Source organism: Nematostella vectensis, chromosome 15 (assembly GCF_932526225.1).
Source record: "Nematostella vectensis chromosome 15, jaNemVect1.1, whole genome shotgun sequence".
NCBI classification, from domain to species: Eukaryota; Metazoa; Cnidaria; class Anthozoa; order Actiniaria; family Edwardsiidae; genus Nematostella; species Nematostella vectensis.
Genome location: NC_064048.1, coordinates 1682163 through 1703584, shown reverse-complemented (window position 1 = coordinate 1703584; position 21422 = coordinate 1682163). Strand labels below are relative to the sequence as shown.

At 40.3% G+C, this 21422-nt stretch overlaps 4 protein-coding genes across 4 annotated transcripts; 2 read left to right on the top strand and 2 right to left on the bottom strand.

The window, feature by feature from the left end:
* Positions 1-1641: 1641 nt before the first annotated feature.
* LOC5508286 (ficolin-2) lies at positions 1642-3334 on the bottom strand. Its single transcript, XM_001628817.3, has 3 exons — positions 2918-3334; positions 2290-2596; positions 1642-2053 (listed from the first exon to the last, which is right to left on the bottom strand). The coding sequence occupies exons 1-3, from the start codon at positions 3284-3286 to the stop codon at positions 1797-1799; spliced, it is 933 nt and encodes a 310-aa protein (XP_001628867.2). The 5' UTR covers positions 3287-3334; the 3' UTR covers positions 1642-1796.
* A 1657-nt stretch (positions 3335-4991) lies between these two features.
* On the bottom strand, positions 4992-11036 carry LOC5508275. The gene is made up of 3 exons (XM_032377067.2): positions 10507-11036; positions 7188-7608; positions 4992-6623 (listed from the first exon to the last, which is right to left on the bottom strand). The coding sequence occupies exons 1-3, from the start codon at positions 10926-10928 to the stop codon at positions 6378-6380; spliced, it is 1089 nt and encodes a 362-aa protein (XP_032232958.1). The 5' UTR covers positions 10929-11036; the 3' UTR covers positions 4992-6377.
* A 350-nt stretch (positions 11037-11386) lies between these two features.
* Positions 11387-13861, top strand: LOC5508285. Its single transcript, XM_001628834.3, has 4 exons — positions 11387-11813; positions 12375-12589; positions 12935-13177; positions 13442-13861. Exons 1-4 carry the CDS (start codon positions 11588-11590, stop codon positions 13469-13471), a joined length of 714 nt encoding a protein of 237 aa, XP_001628884.2. The 5' UTR covers positions 11387-11587; the 3' UTR covers positions 13472-13861.
* A 1385-nt stretch (positions 13862-15246) lies between these two features.
* LOC116615434 (trichohyalin) lies at positions 15247-17666 on the top strand. Its single transcript, XM_032377053.2, has one exon. It carries the CDS (start codon positions 15735-15737, stop codon positions 16866-16868), a length of 1134 nt encoding a protein of 377 aa, XP_032232944.1. The 5' UTR covers positions 15247-15734; the 3' UTR covers positions 16869-17666.
* The last annotated feature ends 3756 nt before the right edge of the window (positions 17667-21422 follow it).

Below are 21422 nucleotides of genomic sequence, written 5' to 3'. Positions count from 1 at the left end.
AAGTTATAGGAAGGCGTCCCAAGGCGACGGTTTTCGTACCTACATGCACAGGCGGTACCCCAAACTTACAGTGAGGACTAACAGCGCAACTCGCAAAATGCTCGCCCAAACAGCTTCGAATTTCATCCAGACTTCATCGAAGACACAATAAGTACGAATATTATTGGGATTTTCAAGAGTCTTTTAGAGCAAGAATGAACGGCTGATTTTAACTCCATATGTTTACCGCAAACTAGGTCACAAAGTACGTGATCACGTCACACACTGTGATCTTGGGGTACCTGTGGTACATATAGCACGGGCGCGAAACCCTCTCTCTAGCCAGTATAATAGAGATAGTAGGGAAATTTGTATCCCACGTAGATCCACAATCCCCCTTCAACACCCCTCAATCCAACGAAGCCAGGAAAATCCGGGGGGATATAGCGCACCGTAATGGAAAAGTTCTTTAGTTCTTTGACCTCCCAGCAAGATTCAGCTTTTTGTCTTAAAATGTGATTTTAAAAGAAAATAGATGTCTATCAGCGGTTTTAATCTTAAATAGGCTCGGTTATTTACAATTCCTAATAACCCCCCCCCCCCCCCAAAATATTTATTCATCAAATAAACACTGCATTGCTAATGTTTCACATATAGCCCATGTCTGACTAGTCAACAAGCTTTAACGGGAACGGGATTTTTCAAATTTCTTCTTGTTTATGCTGAAAACGTTGTTAATTTTTATATTTTTTCGCATTTTAAGAGCTCTTTGATAATCAAACATCATACCTTGCTTCTCAGCGGATTTCACTTCCTAAGACTCCTAACCCTTCTAAATTTAGGCCCTCTTTTCAGCACCCCCCCTCCCCTCCCCCCCTTCTCTCCCTTGTATAACATACAGCATAGCCACCGGGATTTTACGAAAATAACGGCCGGGAAACGGGATTTAGACCCCCCCCCCCCTTTTCAAGACCCTAGTTATGGACTCGTCACGTAGCGTGACGAATCCAGAAGCGGCTGCGAAGGAGACTACTATCTCGCCAAATAACACAGTTTAGAATCGAAATTGTGTTTTTGTTGTTGTTATTGTTTTTTGTTGTATTTTTTTTGGGGGGGGGGAGGGGGGCTGAGGAAAACCACCATTATCGAAGCAAAGGCGAGAACCACAAACTCAGCCCGCCACAGAACCAGGAGTCAAATGCTCCGCCAACTGCAGCTGTACCAGACTCACCCTATCCTTAAATCAAAAGACGCACATGGGACTCCCGATTGGGCAAAGGGAAGTAGAAATAAGTTCGATTTGTGGCTGTTGTCGAAAGTTCGAGTTAGAAATCACAAATGAAAATAATGATGTTGCTGGTCTTCTTACTTAGAAAATAGTAAATAACAATAAGGGGTTAAATTGCGACATATTTCGGTACACAAACAAAAAAAACGTTAGAAAAGCAACAAGGACGACCGCAGATTAATCTCCCAAATTCCGCCTTTTTTTAAAGGAAAGGAGGTCCATTGTAATGCCTTGGACTTGAACCCGTTGTAACGGTCCATGATTTGGTATTCCCTGCTACAAGTAGGATGTTTATAACCAGATTTATAATCTATTGAAATTTGGTCAGGTATTAAACATTTTAAAGTATAAAAAACGCAGTGGGCAGTCTCTTCCCGGGTTATTCTTCTTTTATTTATTTAGATGGGACAAAGGTGTCGTTATTGTCAGCTATCACAAGAAATTTCACTTAAATATGTTTTTTCTATCTTGATAAAAAGTGTATTTAGTCACTTACTTCTAGTATTTTTGATAGTTCACTTCTTTTGCACTAGAATGGTCGCATTTTCATTGATATTTTCCGTAAAGCCTGCCAATTGCGCCAGGCCCTCCAATACATGCCATCCTGTAACACATCCTTTGCTGCCGTTGAGTATTCACCATTAGGGCTGGCGTCTGTACAGTTTGTAAACCACCAGCCCCCTTTCTTCATCATTGCACAGTTTGCACCACAAAAGTCATCGTTATCAAAGTCTTTAGTTGTAAAATTATGACCGAGATTAAGCCTCAAGCTGTCGCCAGCATCTCCTAGAACCATAAAAAGGCCATCAATGACGAACGTCAAAACAAGGAGTTCCAAACCAACGTTATACAAAGTCTTTTCCTTCCTTCCAAGTACCATAATCACAGTCACTATAGAATGTCATAAAGATAAACTTGATATCAATTGATAACAATTATGGTATCACTGAAGCTGTCTTTTAAAAGTATCTAGAAACCCTAAATATCTTAACAAATACAAACAGAAAGCTCCCTCCCCTCACCTGTATAGTTTCCAATAGCTTCCAATCGATAATAGTTCGGCTCATCTGCGACTTTGAAGTCATCGTACTCGGCGTAGCTCGTGTTACCCTCGAAGTCCTCCATGTCGAATCGCAGTCGGTACCGCCTCTGTGACGTCATAGCGTGTATCTTCTCCAGCCCTAACCAGAACTCCCCTTCCTTGTTACCAAACCCCTGCTTGTACTCGACCCAGGGACGATCAAAATTTACCGAGCCGTCCACGCGCCTCTGAGCGACAGTCCAACCTTTTCCCCCAGTACCAAGGTCGAAACCCGTATCATTATCGTGCTTGAAGGAGGGGACATGATATCAGCAAATTTAAATATATTCTTATTCAAATAGAAGAAGGAATGGAGAATGTTTTACCAAGTGTGTATGATATGCCATACCGAATTTTGGGATTAGTAAGGTATCATTTTAATACTTCGCGACGTTAGAAAACTAAGCTATCTATAAATACTCAAATATGTCAAAATGTGCACATTTATAATAAAGTTAAGACTTCGCACCAACATTTTAATAGACGCTGTATTACATCCCTCGCGGATAAAGCTCTTTAATGGTTTACCTCTGTATAAGAGCGCACCCGCTTCGCCATTGAACACATACCGTTGTATCGGCAAACTGCTTTTCCATTCGAATAAAATCGTAATTGTCGTCTTGCTCGATTAAAGCCGTCTTGTCACCACGATCAGCCAGCAGTTGGCACAGGAACTTGCCGTCCGGCGACTTGCGTTTGTGAAAATTCACGGCTGAACATGACTCCTTTGCGCGAGAACACTCGGCTATGCACCCGAAGTCGTCAACAACTTGTACTGCTTTCAACACTGTTTTTAGGGAATGTCTAGATGGATGAACCGTGAACAAGCCAGACTGACTTTCATGACCAGTAGCATAAACCAACGAAACCAACGTGACCAACGAGAAAACTGAAACGAGATAGAATTGAAAAATGATCATCGCTTTTGTTGTAGACATTTTGGTTAGCGCATTTTGTAAGCTGTTGAAAATGAGCAGATGATTGTACTATATGGTTATTTGCGTCTGATTTTAATAGAACTTTTGCATTATCTGTATGTCACTTTAGGAATATAAGTCAATATCACTATTTACATAGGAAATACTCAAAAGTATGCCTTGAACAACAAACTTCAAATTGCAAAGTAATAAAACATCTCTTTGCGCAAACGCAACATGAATCGATTTTTTGCATTTCGAAACGGTACTGAAAATTGTGTATATGTTATTAGTACAAATACCCATTTTGAAATAAAACTATGCCTTCTGATTTGTTGAAAAGATATATGTTTTTAGCAGACCCGAAGACACATTAAACTGCTTTTCCCTTTTCCTTTTCTCTTCAATTTCCCTAAGTTATGTTTTTTATGATTATTTTTGCCTCCTAATACCTTAAAAGGATTTCTTTCAGCATCTTGCACAAGTGTGAGGAGACAACCATTTTCATCGGCTTATTTTGGGGAGCTATTGCGGTATTTATTTCGATTTTGGTAAATGAACTATAAATTTATCTTAAAATCTGTAGATGGTTATCTCGAATTTTTGTCATTATTTGTCTTTTATAAACGAAACCCGTGACAAAAAGGTGTGAATGACTTATTCAATTTATCTCCTTGTTCAAACAGTAAGTCTTTGCTACAAAAAACATTAAAGGAACAACATCCCATGTCTTTTAGTAGACAACAGAAATCACATGACTTTTTGGGGTCAGACTTGCGCGCGCACAAAATAACAACAACAAAAGCAAATAATTCAACGTTAAAAGGTCAGCCAGAGAAGAGGGCTTTACATAAGGGGCTTTTTTCGCCGCTCTCTTGCGTGACGGATGGCGTGACGGAGCAGGTCGCCTACTCAGGAAGTCTCTGTCGGTAACCACAGACTTTTTAACAGGTGCAAGTTTATCGTGCAGTACTGTCAACCGCAACAAAACACTTCCAACTCATCATCCCCCATAAACAACAGCGAGCCCAAGAAGGCATGTTAGATCGCTATCAACCTCTGATGCATGCACCCTCCCCCTCTCAGACCCCAGGTGGCAGGCGCGTACCTAGGATTTTCTGAGGGGGAGGGGGGTGGGGGTTGCGCATTCACATGGAAAGAAAGGGTATTGTTCAAAGATCCACTTTTTAGCGCCCCCCACCCCTCCCTAAAAGTACGAGCCTGCCAGGTAAGGTATACCGTACTTGGAGGGCCCTTGAGCACGAGGGTGGGTTGTTCCTAGTCCACCGCTTGCTTGGTTTGAGGAAGGTTATTAAAGTTGTTTAACGTGCGGCTTCATAATACGTGAGAGTTCCAAAAATCCGTCCCTGAAAATTTCTGGGTTCTTTAGGTAAGTCGGACGCCCATATAAGGCTGCGGGGTCAAGTTACCCAATGTCCATCGCGCGCATCAGAGGGCAAGAAGAGACTACCCATGGTCCATCGCGTGCATCAGAGGCCAATGAGAGGCTACCAATGGTCCATCGCGAGCATGGAGAGCAATGCGAGGCTACCCATGGTCCATCGCGCGCCTGGTAGGGTACATAAGGGGCGACCAATGGTCCCACTACATGCCTCCATAAAATATCACACACATTTTCCAGCACACAAGGCTGGTTGGTCGTTTCATGCGGAAACATGAGGCGGGGTGGTCTTTATGGAGAGGATTTCTGCAAAAAGGACAAGGATTGAAGGATATTGACTTTATTTCCACCAAAATAACTCTATGTACAAAGGCAGTTTGACTGCTAATTATGTTTAAATAGCTATCACTTTTCAGAATATTTTTTTAATAATTTTAGCACATTAGCTTCATAGCCACTGACATATCTCGGTGGATCAGCAGGATCGGCTGTTTATCTTACACTAGCTACTTTGTCATAATTTGTTTATCTTACACTAGCTATACTTTGTCATAATTTGTCCTTGCGGTATTTATCACTCCTGCGCAGCAGGGTGATCGAGTTCCGAAACTTTTGCCCTGAGTTGAGTTTACATTGTGCGTGAAAAACACGGGAAAATTAAGGGGATGTGTGTAGAAACAAAAGCACAAAATCAAGTAGTGGAACGCAAAGATCTCTGAGCGCAAAACTTGTCCCATGGAATCTCGACAGCTATAGTTTCCTATAGATTTCAGGTCGCGATATGGTATTCGAATAATATATTTATTAAATAAAATACAAAAAGACCAAATAGTCGTGTTCGCGAACCAGAAGAATGAATCAATACACCAAAAAAACTGGAATTCGACTCTGCCAAATTTTCGTCTTACGTACGTACGTATTACGTATACGTATGTAGTCTGCCCTGACGAAAACTTGGCAGAGTCGGATTCCAGTTTTTGGTGTATTATTAAATAAAATAAATAGAACACACTCTAGCACATTTAACAAAAAACCTTTTCAGAACCATTATGCCTGAATACCCAATTTATATCCGGTTGCTTCTCAAGTAATTGGGCAATAATTCTTAAAAAACGGACTCTTAGCCACTATATATTTGGCTTATTTAAACGGTTACAATAGAAGCTGTTTCGTTGACTCTGTCTAAGGGTCTACAGTGCCTAACTATAGAATAACAGACACACCTTTCTACGGCAATAGCTGCTACAGTATATTTGGCCCAGTTAAACTGTCCCTATACAGCTATGCTGCACGATCTAATCATGTAGGCTTCACAAACCGCGATAGTAGCTACTAATCACAGCTACTCTCTTTACAGTGGCTGAGGGTCTAGTGTCTTATCATGGGCCTGTTAAACTGTCCCAATACTACACGATCTAATCGTATAGGCTTGATGGTCTAGTGCCTTATCACGGGCCTGTTAAACTGCCCCTATACTACACGATCTAATCGTATAGGCTTGATGGTCTAGTGCCTTATGGGCCTGTTAAACTGTCCCTATACTACACGATCTAATCGTATAGGCTTGATGGTCTAGTGCCTTATCACGGGCCTGTTAAACTGTCCCAATACTACACGATCTAATCGTATAGGCTTGATGGTCTAGTGCCTTATCATGGGCCTGTTAAACTGTCCCTATACTACACGATCTAATCGTATAGGCTTGATGGTCTAGTGCCTTATCATGGAGTAACAGACACCCATGCCTACCGCGATTGCCGCTATACCGTACTTGGCCCAGTTATTCCACGAACTAGTGTCCGTATTGATACCACTGTTTCTATTAGACCGCCGACCGCTGATACGCCGGGCTTGCCTGAGCTTGCGCTCCTCGGGCGAATTCTCGTGGTGTTCGCGGTATTTCACGGCGAGAGACTCAGCGTTCAGAATTATGTCTTCTTCAAGCTCGATCCCGGCCTGGAAGGGGACAAAATACAATAAACAATGGCACAAGAGATGGCATGGAGTCCTGTGCTTTTTTATTGTTACCAAAGCAGGATAACTGTAAATGTTTTTCCGTTAATGTATCCCCAAATGCAAAAATAAAATTAAAAGGTTCTAAGCCTAGTTTTCACTACTGATGCAAACACAGATGAAGATGCAATCACAAGAGTTTTGTTTGTGAAAACCCGTTGACACAGCAATAGGCGCAAGCAAAAAAAAAAAAGGAAAGGAAATTTGTATTTTTTGCGCTTGCCCTAGCATCTGGTTGTATTAAGTGAAAACAAAAGACAACAAAAATAGAACCACAGTGCTTGGTTATTCATGGCAGGTGACAATATCTGGCCAATCAAATTCCAGAACTCAAACCTTCCTGTCTTTCAAGATGGTGACCGGATTTGAGTAGAAGTTTAGTGAGGTAGTTCACTTATCTACAGCTTGTTTTCACCAGAAACATACACTTGTGCCCGTGTCTACGCTTGCATTGTGCCACTAGTGAATACAAAGCTTAACAAAACTCTTCAACAAGGAAGTACATACCCATCCACCTTGTCTCTCAATCCACTCCCCTGTCGTCTCCTCTATAAACCTGACCGTATACTCGGCCAGCTGTATCAATTCCTTGTCATCTAACTCTTCAGAACACTCCATGGCAATCTCCCGTGCAAAGAAACAAAGCAACGCCACCTTAGACCATCCCACAAGCTTGTTATCAAGTGTGACTTTACGGGCGGCTGCCTGAAAATCTTCATAAGTGATACACCTCAAATCCCAGTCTTTTGTGATCTCCATTGATTCGTCCAGTAAGTGTGGGTAAGATTCCATGATTTCCTGGCCGATCTTGTCCAGCATAGCTGCCACTCTCCCCTCTGGAGACAGGACGGGTGAGGGTAGGACGTGGTGCTCTGGATAGTGGGGCTGGATGTTCAGGTTGTTTGGACGATTTCGAAACTTGGGGGCACTATGAAGAAAAGGAAAATGTTTAGCTTACTGTAACACACTTTACACTGACACCCTTTTGTATGAAACCCTTTTATGGGAATATTTTAGTTTATGTATCTTTACGGATTGATTTTTGACAAAAAAAAATTCACCTTATAACCCTAAGCTCTTATAAAGAAAATCATTTCAAATTTTGTTAAAACAAAAAAACTGTGTAACAATGGTGTAGTTTAGTGACTCACTAAACTATTCTCATATATCGAGAGTATTTGTCCAGGGGACAGTTGATATGTCATGTGAACTAAACATTAAAAGGCAGTGCAATCAATAAACATACTCAGTAAAAGCATTGAAGGAAAGGTTCACTTTATAAGGGTGGCTGTACTAGAAACATGTATTTTTTGCTCTTGAGATGAGATTGAGAAACTAGAAGAGAAACTTGAAGCTTATTATGTGGATGTAATGCCTGAAGAATGTATACAAACAAATTGTTAAGTGTTAAGATTTTACAAATATTTTTTCAGTCATAAAGAAAATATCACAGTTGGTTTTAGTGTCTTAAAAGTTTAACAGACTCAGTATCATCATATGACTGATTGAAATTGTGTGACTTACTCAAACCTTCTGGCCCTTATTTTAAGATGGTTGCAGTTTTTATACCTGTAAAAAAATTTCAATTTCTAACTGCAATTAATCTACATAGAAAAGTATAAAAGCAGTAATGTCCCTTTGCATGATCTCAAAATTTTAAATGAACCAAAAAAAAAATTAAATCACTAAAGAAGTTGTATTCTAAGAATTCTGCAACAAAACAATTTACCTTTTACTTTTTGTTTTGCTGCTAAATTTCATATTTGGGCAAAGGCAACGTCCCATTACCACTCCCTTTTACATGTTCACAAACAACACAACAAATTCCAAGTTTATATGGAATTGCCAGACCATGCAATTAAAGCATGCTTTTTGCCCATCAATATTTAATTATTTGTCTAGGGAAAGGTCATTAAACATTTATCTAGGAATGCAACAGAGTGAGCAATGTGCTCAACTAAGATAAATAGTCTGTACCTGTTTGTTTTTATTCTTTACAGACTTCTAGCATAAAAGCAAATATAGAGGGGTTTGTTCATAGTTGAAATGATGATGTTTGAAAGAAAACATAGCCTGCCCACTCTGAATTCCTGGACTATCACCACTCAGATTTTCAAATGCACAACAGGTAAGTCGAGTTATTTATTTTCTTAATAATTTGCTCTGAAAATAAAATGGGAAAAAAGAAATAATTTTTAGTACCTTAAATGTTTTCTCAACATGTTTTATCAGTTGAATAGCTGCAGTCAGTTTCAACAACATTTTGAAGACATGGCAACATGAAGCACACAAAAAATTAAAACCGTTGTGAAATACTGTATCAAAACTCTTACAAAAATAAGAAGCTAACCTTTTTTAACTTATTCATTATTTCAGATAAAAGCTTAGAAGTTGCCTACATTTAATTCAATTTTAGACTTTTGGGGTAATATAAAAGAATTCTGTATTCTAAAATTCTAAACTGTAAATTCAAAGATCATTTTTGTGGGGAAAAAAGACTACAAAGCACACACCATAAGCAGTTTAATTCCTCAAATAATATGATATTTACCAAGGCATTAGTTTTCATCAGACATTATATAAGGAGGAAATATGGATGAGGTTATTTGTGGGGGAGGCAGATAAACAAAAATTAGATTTTTTCAACAGCTGAGAGAAAAAGATTCATCATTTTCAAATTTTGTCTAGAGGAAATTTAAAATTGAGGGCAATTGTTTTTTTGTAATACATAACATATTACTTAGCTTTTTAACATTGACATCACATTCTAATATTTCTTCACAAGTTTTATTACAAAAACCAGGATTTGATACGCATTTTGTTCCCACTTTTGTCACAAATATTATTTTTCATCAGTTTCTAAGGCAGTGATAATTTGGCATGCTTCTACTGCTGTTTTCATAATGTATATCTGTCATTACCCTATCACACGTATCATCATGTGATTAATACCTCCTGCTCCAAGCCCAGTAGGGAGTGACATGCAACACCATAAATAATGACAACACTAAATAATTCAAAAAACATGCTAGAAAACCAGCAAAAAAACTCTATACACTTGAAAGTTCTGGAAGTTCTTAAACGAAAATTTGTAGGAATTGCTAGAATTTCAAAACTTTGAAATTTTATCATATCTATAAGAGATCAATCATTTGAAATAATATAAATGGAATTTTAGAAATAAACTATTCCAGATAGAATACAAAACAAACCTTTTCTTTACATTTCTTTATCTGAAATTGTTTATAGGCAATCAGTAAGCTGCTAGAATATGGGTTGGAGTAAATACCTATCAGATACAAAAGGGAGCTTGACACTTTAGAACTGGCTTGGTGACATGTGACATGCATGTATGATATGCCTCAACAGTTTAGCTAGTGCTGAAAACATGCTGCGACAAATGACAAATTTTGTATTGTTCAAATACCCAAGAAATCATTTCTGTGTTACCGCTACATGTCACAAGATAAGCCATGACATGATACACCTGACATGTTTAGCTTGGGATAGTTTGGAGGGGGGGGGGGGGGGTACAAAAATTATAAGGTTTGTAAAATAGGAATTTTTCATTAAATAGGAACATATGTAACATTCGACAACACTAAGAGCACAGGCGTAATAGAACTGGGGGTTCGTAAGTATGAACTGGTGGAAATTACCGCATGAAAGCAAAACAATATTCTACTAACAGGAAACATATATGACGTACTTTATAAACATACTGTAAACAAGAAAGAAAACTACAACGTACTTGCAAAAATTGTTTAAAAAAAATATCGCTGAACCGGAAAATCTGTCTCAAACTCATGCTAAAATAAGCACTTACCACGGAGAAGTGGGGCTTTTTCTCAGCTGACTTCGTCGATCAAAATTTTCAATTTCTTGTTTTAGATTCAATGAGAGTTTTCGCCGCAGTGGAGCGGCCATATTTTGAAATTTTTGTCGTCTATTTTCATAGGATGCAGCATCGCTCGGGCTCTTTGAAAGCTTTAGTGCCTGCTTTAATCGCTCAGGTCTATGCTCAGATACCGTAAGATTCCTAGCTGTTAGTTTTTCAGGTGGTAAAGCGCCTAAAAAGTCAAGAAGTACAAGGCGAGTTTCCTCTTTTAGTCTTTCCACAGAGGCAGTCCTCCGACCAGCTAAATTTTGGTTGAGATTTCCACGATGTATTTTCTCCATTTCTTCCTCCGAATCCGCCGTTTCGCGGAAGACCTGGTATTGCTTCCACTCCTCGTCTGTGTCGGGCATTTTGGAAGAGAAGTATTGTTGAAAATACCACAAGCTTTACCATGAAACTTGAGCTGATGAGAGGTTTGTTTGAAGATGACACTCGAGAAACAAACTCCTACTCGAGGGGACTGGCACTAATTTAAAACAAATTAACCAGGGAGGGGACGGGAATTTTGTGTTTTTGTCAAACTTGTTCTTATGCATACATGTCATAATCAGAAGATAGAATATCAATGTTTTCCTGTTATATTATAATGAGTTCAATTGAGCAATCCAAATTAGATCGACGGCAATGAATTTAAAAAAGCCTAAGAAAATATTGATTAATACGATTTTCTCCCACCATCTGCTTAACTTTATTCGAAAAAGTACCTGGGCAATTACTCATCTATTAATTTTTTGCACAAAATATTTTGCCTACCTACTCCTCCCTCACATAAAAACTTCTATTGATTACCCACAATGCTTGTGGGTATTCGTCTAAACCAAATTCTCTGAAAAACAGGAAAGGAGTGTGATCTGTCACGAAATGGCTTAGATTCTACCTGTTTTCTTTGCCGTCAGCTAACAGAACTTAAGTACCAATACTGATGATCCTTTTGTTATTACCAAGAAACCGATTTGGCTGATTTTTCCGCAATAGAATATTTATTTTAGGCCGATCACATATACGCAACATGGACCTGGTAGATGTCTGCGATGCTCCATTTTCTGTGAGAGATTCAGTGAAAATTCCCGTAGAGCACAGTGATTTGCCGATAAATCAAGTAGCAGACGATATTTGCGAGTTGTTTGAGGAGTTCCTGAGGCTAGATGAGCCTCTACTTAAACATTGGGACGACAGTTTGGGGCCGTCTTTGTTAACGGCTGCAGCTGACTCGCCGATGCTTGGGTTCTCGCGAAGTAAGAATCCCACTTTTACGGATCATAGTTGTTAACTTACGCTTTTTTACTCCGATAAGTATCTAAAAGTAACATTTCGTCAAGTACAGGGTGTGTTGTATTTTGATGTTAAAGTTGGTTTTGGTGATAAAATCTATTTTGTTGTGTAGCGTTATTTGCAAGCTTGCACTAATTGATAGGCTAGCTATTAATGTTTGCTTTTTAATTTATGAGGGCTTAAAAAGAGGACCCGGAATGTTATAGTATAGTTACAGAGTGTAATAGTATTACATAAACCTGTAATTTCCTTTTTAGATGATGCTGCAAACATGTTTTTACAGTAATAACTCCCTAAAACAATAGTCTGTTATATTACAGCTATTTCCAAGCTTTTGATCTTTGCAAAATTTTCACTGTGCTACTAGAAACTAGAGACTAGTTAACCAGTTTGAACCCTGTTTTCTGAGAAAAAAAAGATCCAGGAAAAAAAAAACTTTTAGCCCTTAACTCTGATTTATTTGATAACTTTGATATATTTAAAATTGTGATATATTTGAAAACTATAATATAATTTATCTGCAGGCCATGCCATAGAAAATGAAGAATCTTTTGATGACGATGATAACGTCCCGGACTGTCAGGCATTGGAACGTCCTTCACAAGCTTCCGCCCAAACAGCAGGGCCAGCCGATGAGAGACCTGCCATAAGGGTGACCAATGAGAGAACCCACCAACTGGCGGCAGAGTTACAGAGAGCCGGGGACGCACTGTGTCATCAGTATGAAGGGAGAGTAAAGGTACTTATGTATGCACCTATCACAAAAGCTATCAAAGAAAGTGGCAAATGGCAGATCTATGATGAAAAGTGCACCTCAAAAATCTTGAGTCGTCTCTCTTGAGTTTAAAAGAATATCAGCAACCTATACTATAGGTTTAGCCATTAGGTAGGTCATTATTGTATAGTGCGGTCGGTTATTGCTTTTGTTTAATTACCATCATTAGCCAAAGCATATTAAAGGTTGTAAGTGAATAGACCAATTTTTAGATAATGGAGTTTATGATTTTCACCCCAAAACTAAACCATTATTCTGAAATTGTGCAGCACTTAAGAATTCTGACGAATCACTATCATTTGCCCTTAGGAAGTGGAGTCAAAGTTGCTGCAACTTGTAACCCAAGAGGCCAAAGACTTAACGTATGATCGATTTTGTCGCGCTGCTGATGATCTTGTTGGCAAGGACAAAAACTGGACAAACTTTGTCTTCATCACGACAGTGGCCAAGCGACTATGCCGGCACTCAAAAGATGCCCTTCGCTATGGCAAAAACCATTTTGAGAGATACGTCACCACATTTACACCAACAATCCAAGCATCTGGTGGAGTGGTAAGTGGAACATGAGGGATCACTTTTCTTCCTATGTATGGACACCCTCATGTTGCAGTTTAGCTTATGTACCTGGAGTGAATCCATGATTTTCTCAAAGGGGAAGGGGGGGGGGCAGTATATTAATCATATTGTTGCAGTGAATCTTAGCTCCAAAACCATAGTGCACATGAGTATGCCACCTAAAGTATCACATGATTTCTTAGTGCAAATTGCCTATTAAAACCCTTCTAATATTAAAACATTTTTCTTTTCTTTTTTCAGGAGAAATTTGTAAAGCAAGACAAGAATTAAGTAGGCTTTCATGATCTGTGAGTTTGAAAGAACACTTCATTGCAAAAGTTCCAGGGAATGTTTGTTCCTAACATCTTCCTGAAGGGAGGGAGTATGAAACTGAGTGTAGGGGGAGTAGACATTTCACTTTTCAAATATGCATACACCAAGTAAGCCTTAGTTGCAGAATATTGTAGATTGTAAACCTCAGGTTTTTGAAAATCAAAAAGAAAGTGCTATCAGAGTTGGAGAATAGTCTTCATATTTACTAAAAATTGTGTTATTTTTTACAAAAAGTGCTTCAAAACTGAAAGAAAAGTATTTTGGAATGCATGTTAGTGAGTTGAAATAGTGTGTAGTTCAGAACTACTGAACAAGTAAATGACTGAATTAAAGAATATGGTGCAACAATTTGTGGTTTTTAATATATGGAAAAAAAGGAGGGGCTTGTCAGTGAAATAATGCATGAAGAGGGTGGGGAGTGATGTATGCTGCCCCTATCCAAGCATGTGTCCAGAGGGGACCGCCGTGCTCAACAGGCACAGTGTACACGGTGGGGTGTGTCCCACCTCTGCTCCTCCACCTCCCCCTCTTGGCCACTGAAAAGTGGGTAATCAAATGCTGTCCTTCTTCCCTGTGGTACGTATGACTGTGCAGCCATCCCCCCCCCCCACCCAACCCTGGATATATTCAGTATTTATGGGATATATTAAGAGTTTGATAATAATAATTATGAAATTTTTTCAAACCTATTACAGTTAAGACTGAATTAAAAGCTGATTACATAAATATATATTGAATGCGCAAAGGTGCCATTATTTGACCGAGTTTTCCATGTTACCTCATACAGTGGCAATTGGTTAACTGGAAAGGGTTCTAGGGTTTTCTAGGTAGCCTGGAAAACTCTGTTCCTACTGCCCTTGATGAAAGGATAAGCAGGGCACCTTACTCAGTCGTTGCTATGGCAACAGCAGTTATATACCCTTTGTCATCGCTGATAAGGTATCGACCACGTTGTACCTATAGATACACAAAGATAATATATATGGGCAAAACGAAAGGAGCCGCCCTATTGAACACGCATGGAAAGGATATTTATGCAGCCTAGGCCCAGACCTTCTCATCGTTTGCTGTGGTTGGGTTTTCCTGTGGATGGTAAGAGTTGTGGCATCACAGGAGGCCATCTCCCCGAACCTCGTCCCAGGCCCCGCTGCATTTGTTTTTTTCTGACTGGGATAGAATAATTTTAACATGCATATGAGAGAGTTCCCTTCACGGCTTGGGAGAGTCCTCCGGCCGAGTTATCAAAATTACCCGACATAAAATCCTTTACGTACTTGATTTTTTATTTTTTTATTTTTTTACTAACGCGCGCACCTTGTTACCGTGCCCTTAGCGGAGGGCAGATATGGACCAATCAAAATGCAGAATTCGTTATTTCGCGCCCACTAGGAACACATTAAAACATGTACCCACAAGAAAATCCATGAGAAACAAACAATTGGAACCTGTAACAAACAACTCATCTTTCAACAAGTAACAAATTTTCCGGAGATTTTCAGATTAAAACAGGACCGAGTCTATAAAAAAGCCTATATCGCGACTCGGGCGTGCACTGGTTAATGTTGGCCCCCGTGATATATTAAAAAAAACAATCCAACAATAAGGGCTGGTATTCCATTGCGTTTGTGTAAATTAGCTCGTTAACCCCACACTGTGCGCGATGCAGGGACTCTTAAATGGTGTAATTGCATTCCGCGACACAAAAGAATAGTGTTTCTTTCAATCATCTATTAACTTCGTTAATCAGGGGTATCGCAGTACGATCTCTTTAATTCTTAATGATATCAGGTTAAGCTCTGCGTTTATTCGACAACAAGGGCAAAGTTGGTGGATGAATGTAACCGACGCCATTCTTAATAACACCACACTCGCAACAATCTTCTTTTCTTTCGACAAATTGAAAACCGTGATAAGAGAAATATCTCTAAAGATTCAAGTCCCATAACACTGCCACATCCAAGATTATGGTTTGCGAAAAGGAATTTGAGTTTGCGTTAAAATGAGGTCATAGTAGGCTTAGAAAATATCTCATTTTATCCTTTTTGCATTGGTAAACATCATTCAGGAAAAGAGAATCGAAAACAGTTTAAGGTATGAGCAGTAACTTTACGGAAGTGTTTAAAGAGACAGGTTGTTACTTCAATAGGTGATATTAGTAAGCGAACTTATACAAAATCAAGCGATTTGTTACGAAAGATTTCAAGAGCGTGTTGTTGAAACCATGGAAGGAGAATTGAGCAGAGAAAGCACGATTGCGTTGCCAGAGATATCGAAGGAAAACACTTCTTTCAGTAATGATGGACGATTAGGACACACAATCCGACTGCCTAGTATATGCGAGACGGTGACTTCGTATTACTCCGACAACTCCATGACGAGTTACGACGCAAGCGAATTCGGGGAAGTTTGGGGAGTACCATCCGAGTTCGGTTTTACTGAGGAAGATAGTATTAGTCATGGATGGCCTGAGAGGAGAAAAGATGCAATGCTCGAAGAGGAAGAGGAGCGGGAAATTGAACAGAGAGTTCAAAAGGAATTCAAAGAAGAGTTCCAAAAAATTAAGATGCAAGCCAGGGAGAAACAAGTTATTATAAGGAAGAAATTTAAATCGAAAATCAATAAAGCGCGGGCAGCTTTGCTGACAGCACGAATCAACGCCGAGAAAGAAACCATAAACAAGTTGGAAAAAGAAGCAGAAAGAAAAGAAGCCGAGGTGTTGCAAAGAAGATTTAAAAGAAAAATGGAGTCGAACTCTAATTGGGACTTAATAAAGGATCCTGCAGATATAACACACAATATGAAAGATCTTGCGGCTTTACGGAAGATACGGTCGGAGCTAGACCGAGCCAGAGCGCGTCGACGCTCTACCATTGCATCAACCCTGGTGGCGAATCGACATGGCAAGATGACTCTGGACCCTCGCTTTATGGACACAGAGATAAAGAAACTCGAACGAGTTGACGAAATTCAGAAACTTGTGCACGAGTTGCAGAGCCTGGGTCTAAAAGAAAATGCCAACACACTAATTTCCTCTCTTGTGAATAAGAAAAGATCAGAAGAACAGTTGAAAGAGAGCCTAATCGAAGAGAGAAATAAAGCGAAGATGAGAGCGCTGGAGAGAAAGGAACAGGAAGTAATGCGGTTACGACAGGAGAAGATTGCGGGAAAAGAAGAGGAGGAGAGACTGAAGAAGCAGAGAGAGAAGGAGGAAAAGGAAAGGCTTGAAAGAGAGAGAAGAGCTAGGATGATGAAGGCGCTCGAGCGAAAGGCGTTTAATCAGAGCCTGAAGAGGAGTCTGGAAGAAGCAAAGTTCGTCACGAGTTTATCACGGCCATACACGTACTCGTACTTTTAAATGAGGCGCACTCCATCTTTTGGGAAGAGAACCTGAATGATAACTGAAAAAGGTGTCTTAAGTGCTTCGATTTACAGGATTTGCAAATATATCGCTTGAAGTAAGAGTAAGACATGCTTAGCTTACGCTTAGTGTCAACCTGTAAATAGCATCCTGTACCCAGGGCCGTAGCGGGGGTGGGGCATTCGTGGAACGCCCCCCCCCCTCCCCCCAATATTTTCAAAAACTTAAAGGAAATGGGCAGTAGGGTCGTGGCTGTGCCCCACAACTTTCTTGATGTTTCTGTTCCGTGCCCCCCCCCCTATGCTTCAAGGCCTGCTACGGCTTTGGTACCAGTATATACTTCCCTACTGTTTCACATTTTCTTATCGTGTCACTCTAGGGATTGTCCTATAAATACTATCCGATTATTCACGAATGGCTGAATTGTCTCAAAATGAAACTAATTGTCTTTTTCCTGCATTTCTAATTTGCGAAGGCAGTCGTAGAGGCGAGTTTTTTATCATTTGTGTCTGCCTTTGGCAAAAACCTCTAATGAGCAAAGTTCGTTGCGCTATTGAGGCGCAAAAGAATGGAGCTGTCTTTGATATGCAATAGGAAAAGATAGTTCTCATAAACGTTTACGCACTTACGTACTTGAGTATCTGTTTCTGTTTCTATCCATTCTTTGTGTATTGTCTAGTCTATATGTACTTTTATTGTTTTATTCTGTGTGTAGTTTGCACAGGATTCCAAACATCAGCTTAGCTGAACTACACAGAACACTGTTGCAAATTAAAAGTCAATGATACGAAGATAGTGCGTGAAAGAGTGTGATTATTCGCTGGGTTTCCAAGAGGGGTAATACCTGGGATGTGGATTTCCAGAGGGGTAATACCTGGACTGTGGATTTCCAGAGGGGTAATACCTGGACTGTGGATTTCCAGAGGGGTAATACCTGGACTGTGGATTTCCATAGGGGTATTACCTGGACTGTAGATTTCCAGAGGGGTAATACCTGGACTGTGGATTTCCAGAGGGGTAATACCTGGACTGTGGATTTCCAGAGGGGTAATACCTGGGCTGTGGATTACCAGAGGGGTAATACCTGGGCTGTGGATTACCAGAGGGGTAATACCTGGGCTGTGGATTACCAGAGGGGTAATACCTGGGCTGTGGATTTCTAGAAGGGTAATACCTGGACTGTAGATTTCCAGAGGGGTAATACCTGGGCTGTGGATTACCAGAGAGGTAATACCTGGACTGTGGATTTCCAGAGGGGTAATACCTGGGCTGTGGATTTCCAGAGGGGTAATACCTGGGATGTGGATTTCCAGAGGGGTAATACCTAGGCTGTGGATTTCCAGAGGGGTAATACCTGGACTGTGGATTTCCAGAGGGGTAATACCTGGACTGTGGATTGCCAGAGGGGTAATACCTGGGCTGTGGATTTCCAGAGAGGTAATACCTGGGCTGTAGATTTCCAAAGGGGTAATACCTGGACTGTAGATTTCCAAAGGGGTAATACCTGGACTGTAGATTTCCAAAGGGGTAATACCTGGACTGTAGATTTCCAAGAGGGGTAATACCTGGGCTGTGGATTTCCAAGAGGGGTAATACCTGGGCTGTGGATTTCCAAGAGGGGTAATACCTGGGCTGTGGATTTCCAGAGGGGTAATACCTGGACTGTGGATTTCCAGAGGGGTATTACCTGGGCTGTAGATTTCCAGAGGGGTAATACCTGGACTGTGGATTTCCAAGAGGGGTAATACCTGGGCTGTGGATTTCCAGAGGGGTAATACCTAGACTGTGGATTTCCAAGAGGGGTAATACCTGGGCTGTGGATTTCCAAGAGGGGTAATACCTGGGCTGTGGATTTCCAAGAGAGGTAATACCTGGACTGTAGATTGCCAGAGGGGTAATACATCGGCTGTGGAATTCCAGAGGGGTAATACCAGGGCTGTGGATTACCAGAGGGGTAATACCTGGACTGTAGATTTCCAAAGCGGTAATACCTGGGCTGTGGATTGCCAGAGGGGTAATACCTGGGCTGTGGATTTCCAGAGAGGTAATACCTGGGCTGTAGATTTCCAAAGGGGTAATACCTGGACTGTAGATTTCCAAAGGGGTAATACCTGGGCTGTGGATTTCCAGAAGGGTAATACCTGGGCTGTGGATTGCCAGACGGGTAATACCTGGGCTGTGGATTTCCAAAGTGGTAATACCTGGACTGTAGATTTCCAAAGGGGTAATACCTGGGCTGTGGATTTCCAGAAGGGTAATACCTGGGCTGTAGATTTCCAAAGGGGTAATACCTGGACTGTGGATTTCCAAAGGGGTAATACCTGGGCTGTGGATTTCCAAAGGGGTAATACCTGGACTGTAGATTTCCAAAGGGGTAATACCTGGGCTGTGGATTACCAGAGGGGTAATACCTGGACTGTAGATTTCCAAAGCGGTAATACCTGGGCTGTGGATTGCCAGAGGGGTAATACCTGGGCTTTGGATTTCCAGAGAGGTAATACCTGGGCTGTAGATTTCCAAAGGGGTAATACCTGGACTGTAGATTTCCAAAGGGGTAATACCTGGAATGTGGATTTCCAGAGGGGTAATACCTGGACTGTAGATTTCCAGAGGGGTAATACCTGGACTGTAGATTTCCAGAGGGGTAATACCTGGACTGTAGATTTCCAGAGGGGTAATACCTGGACTGTAGATTTCCAGAGGGGTAATACCTGGACTGTAGATTTCCAGAGGGGTAATACCTGGACTGTGGATTTCCAGAGGGGTAATACCTGGACTGTAGATTTCCAGAGGGGTAATACCTGGACTGTAGATTTCCAGAGGGGTAATACCTGGACTGTAGATTTCCAGAGGGGTAATACCTGGGCTGTGGATTGCCAGAGGGGTAATACCTGGGCTGTGGATTTTCAGAGGGGTAATACCTGGGCTGTGGATTGCCAGAGAGATAATACATCGGCTGTGGATATCGAGAAAGGGCACAAGGGTTGTTGTTGTTCTCTTTGTTTTTCGCGCCTATCGAAGATGTTGTTCGTGCACATGGTCTTGGTGCGATGATGTATGCTGATGACACGCAGTTATATGTGTCCATTTGCCCGTCTGAAGATCGGTCTTCAGTTCTATCAAGGCTTGAAGTCTGTGTCAAGGATATCCTCATCTGGTGTTCGTCAAATGGCCTCGCTTGTAACCCCGATAAAACGGAAATTGTACATATCTCATCTCGATTCACGTCAACCAACATAATTCCTGAAATCGACGTTGATGGACATTTCATCAAACCAGCCCAGGCAGCACGCGACCTCGGAGTAATCATCGATTCGAGTTTATCTATGACAAAACATGTCAACAGCATCTGCAAATCAGCCTACCATTCTATAAGGAACATTGGCAGAATACGGAAATACCTTGACCGCAATAACTGTGAGCAGCTCATTCATGCTTTCATAACTTCAAAACTAGATGCCTGTAATAGTCTTCTGTCTGGACTCCAAGAAAAAGAAATAGCCAAACTACAGCGTGTTCAGAACTCTGCCGCAAAACTAATCGTTGGTGCTAAGAAGAGGGACGCCATTACACCCATTCTTAAGGAACTTCACTGGCTACCTGTTGCTTCTAGAATAGACTTTAAAATTCTTACAATCACACATAAAGCTCTCCACAACCAGGCTCCTGAATATATCACTGAACTCTTAACACCGTATACGCCTTCTCGATCCCTTAGATCTGCTAACAAGAACCTTCTCGTCATTCCTAAATCACGAACAAAAACTTATGGGGACAGATCTTTTTCAAACTTTGCAGCTAAATTATGGAACTCCCTCCCCCTACACATTAGAAACACCGACTGTCTCAGCAAATTTAAATCGTCTTTAAAGACGTACTTATTTTGTAAGCACTACAACAATTGATTAGTTTTTAACCATTAGAAATATTATCATAAGTATTAGTATTAAGATTTATATATATACATATATATGTATGTATGTGTGTATATGTATATATTTGCATCAGTTATATATGTGTAAGATAGAGTTTTAGCAAAATTATTGAGTAGAATAGAGTAGGATGTTTGTAAAGCATTGAGATTTTTATATTGCTATATTAAATTATTATTATTATTATTATTATTATTATTATTATTATTATTATTATTATTATCTCGGTAGTGTGTTCCTTGAGGGTATATACCTCACTATCCAGAAAGCTTTAAATCCTCAGCAGCTGATTTCCTGAGCTGCGTTTTCAAAGGGAAATATCTCGTTTGTGGTTTTTTAACCTCTTTTGTAGATTCCCAGACGGTCGTAGTATCACCGCTGTTCATAGACTATTTTTCTGCGGATTACAATTAAACGAAATAGCCCAATTTAAGGTCACTATACTCGTAGTAACCAAAGTTTCTTTTCGGTTTTTGAACCACCACCTCTGTACCATTAAATCTTGATTGAGTTTTAATATTTAAATATTGTATAAATTAGTTTTACCTATCTAATTATATTGTCGTGTGCAAGTGCATAGGACATAGCGGGTTACATCCGGAGATTAGTCGAAGAAAAT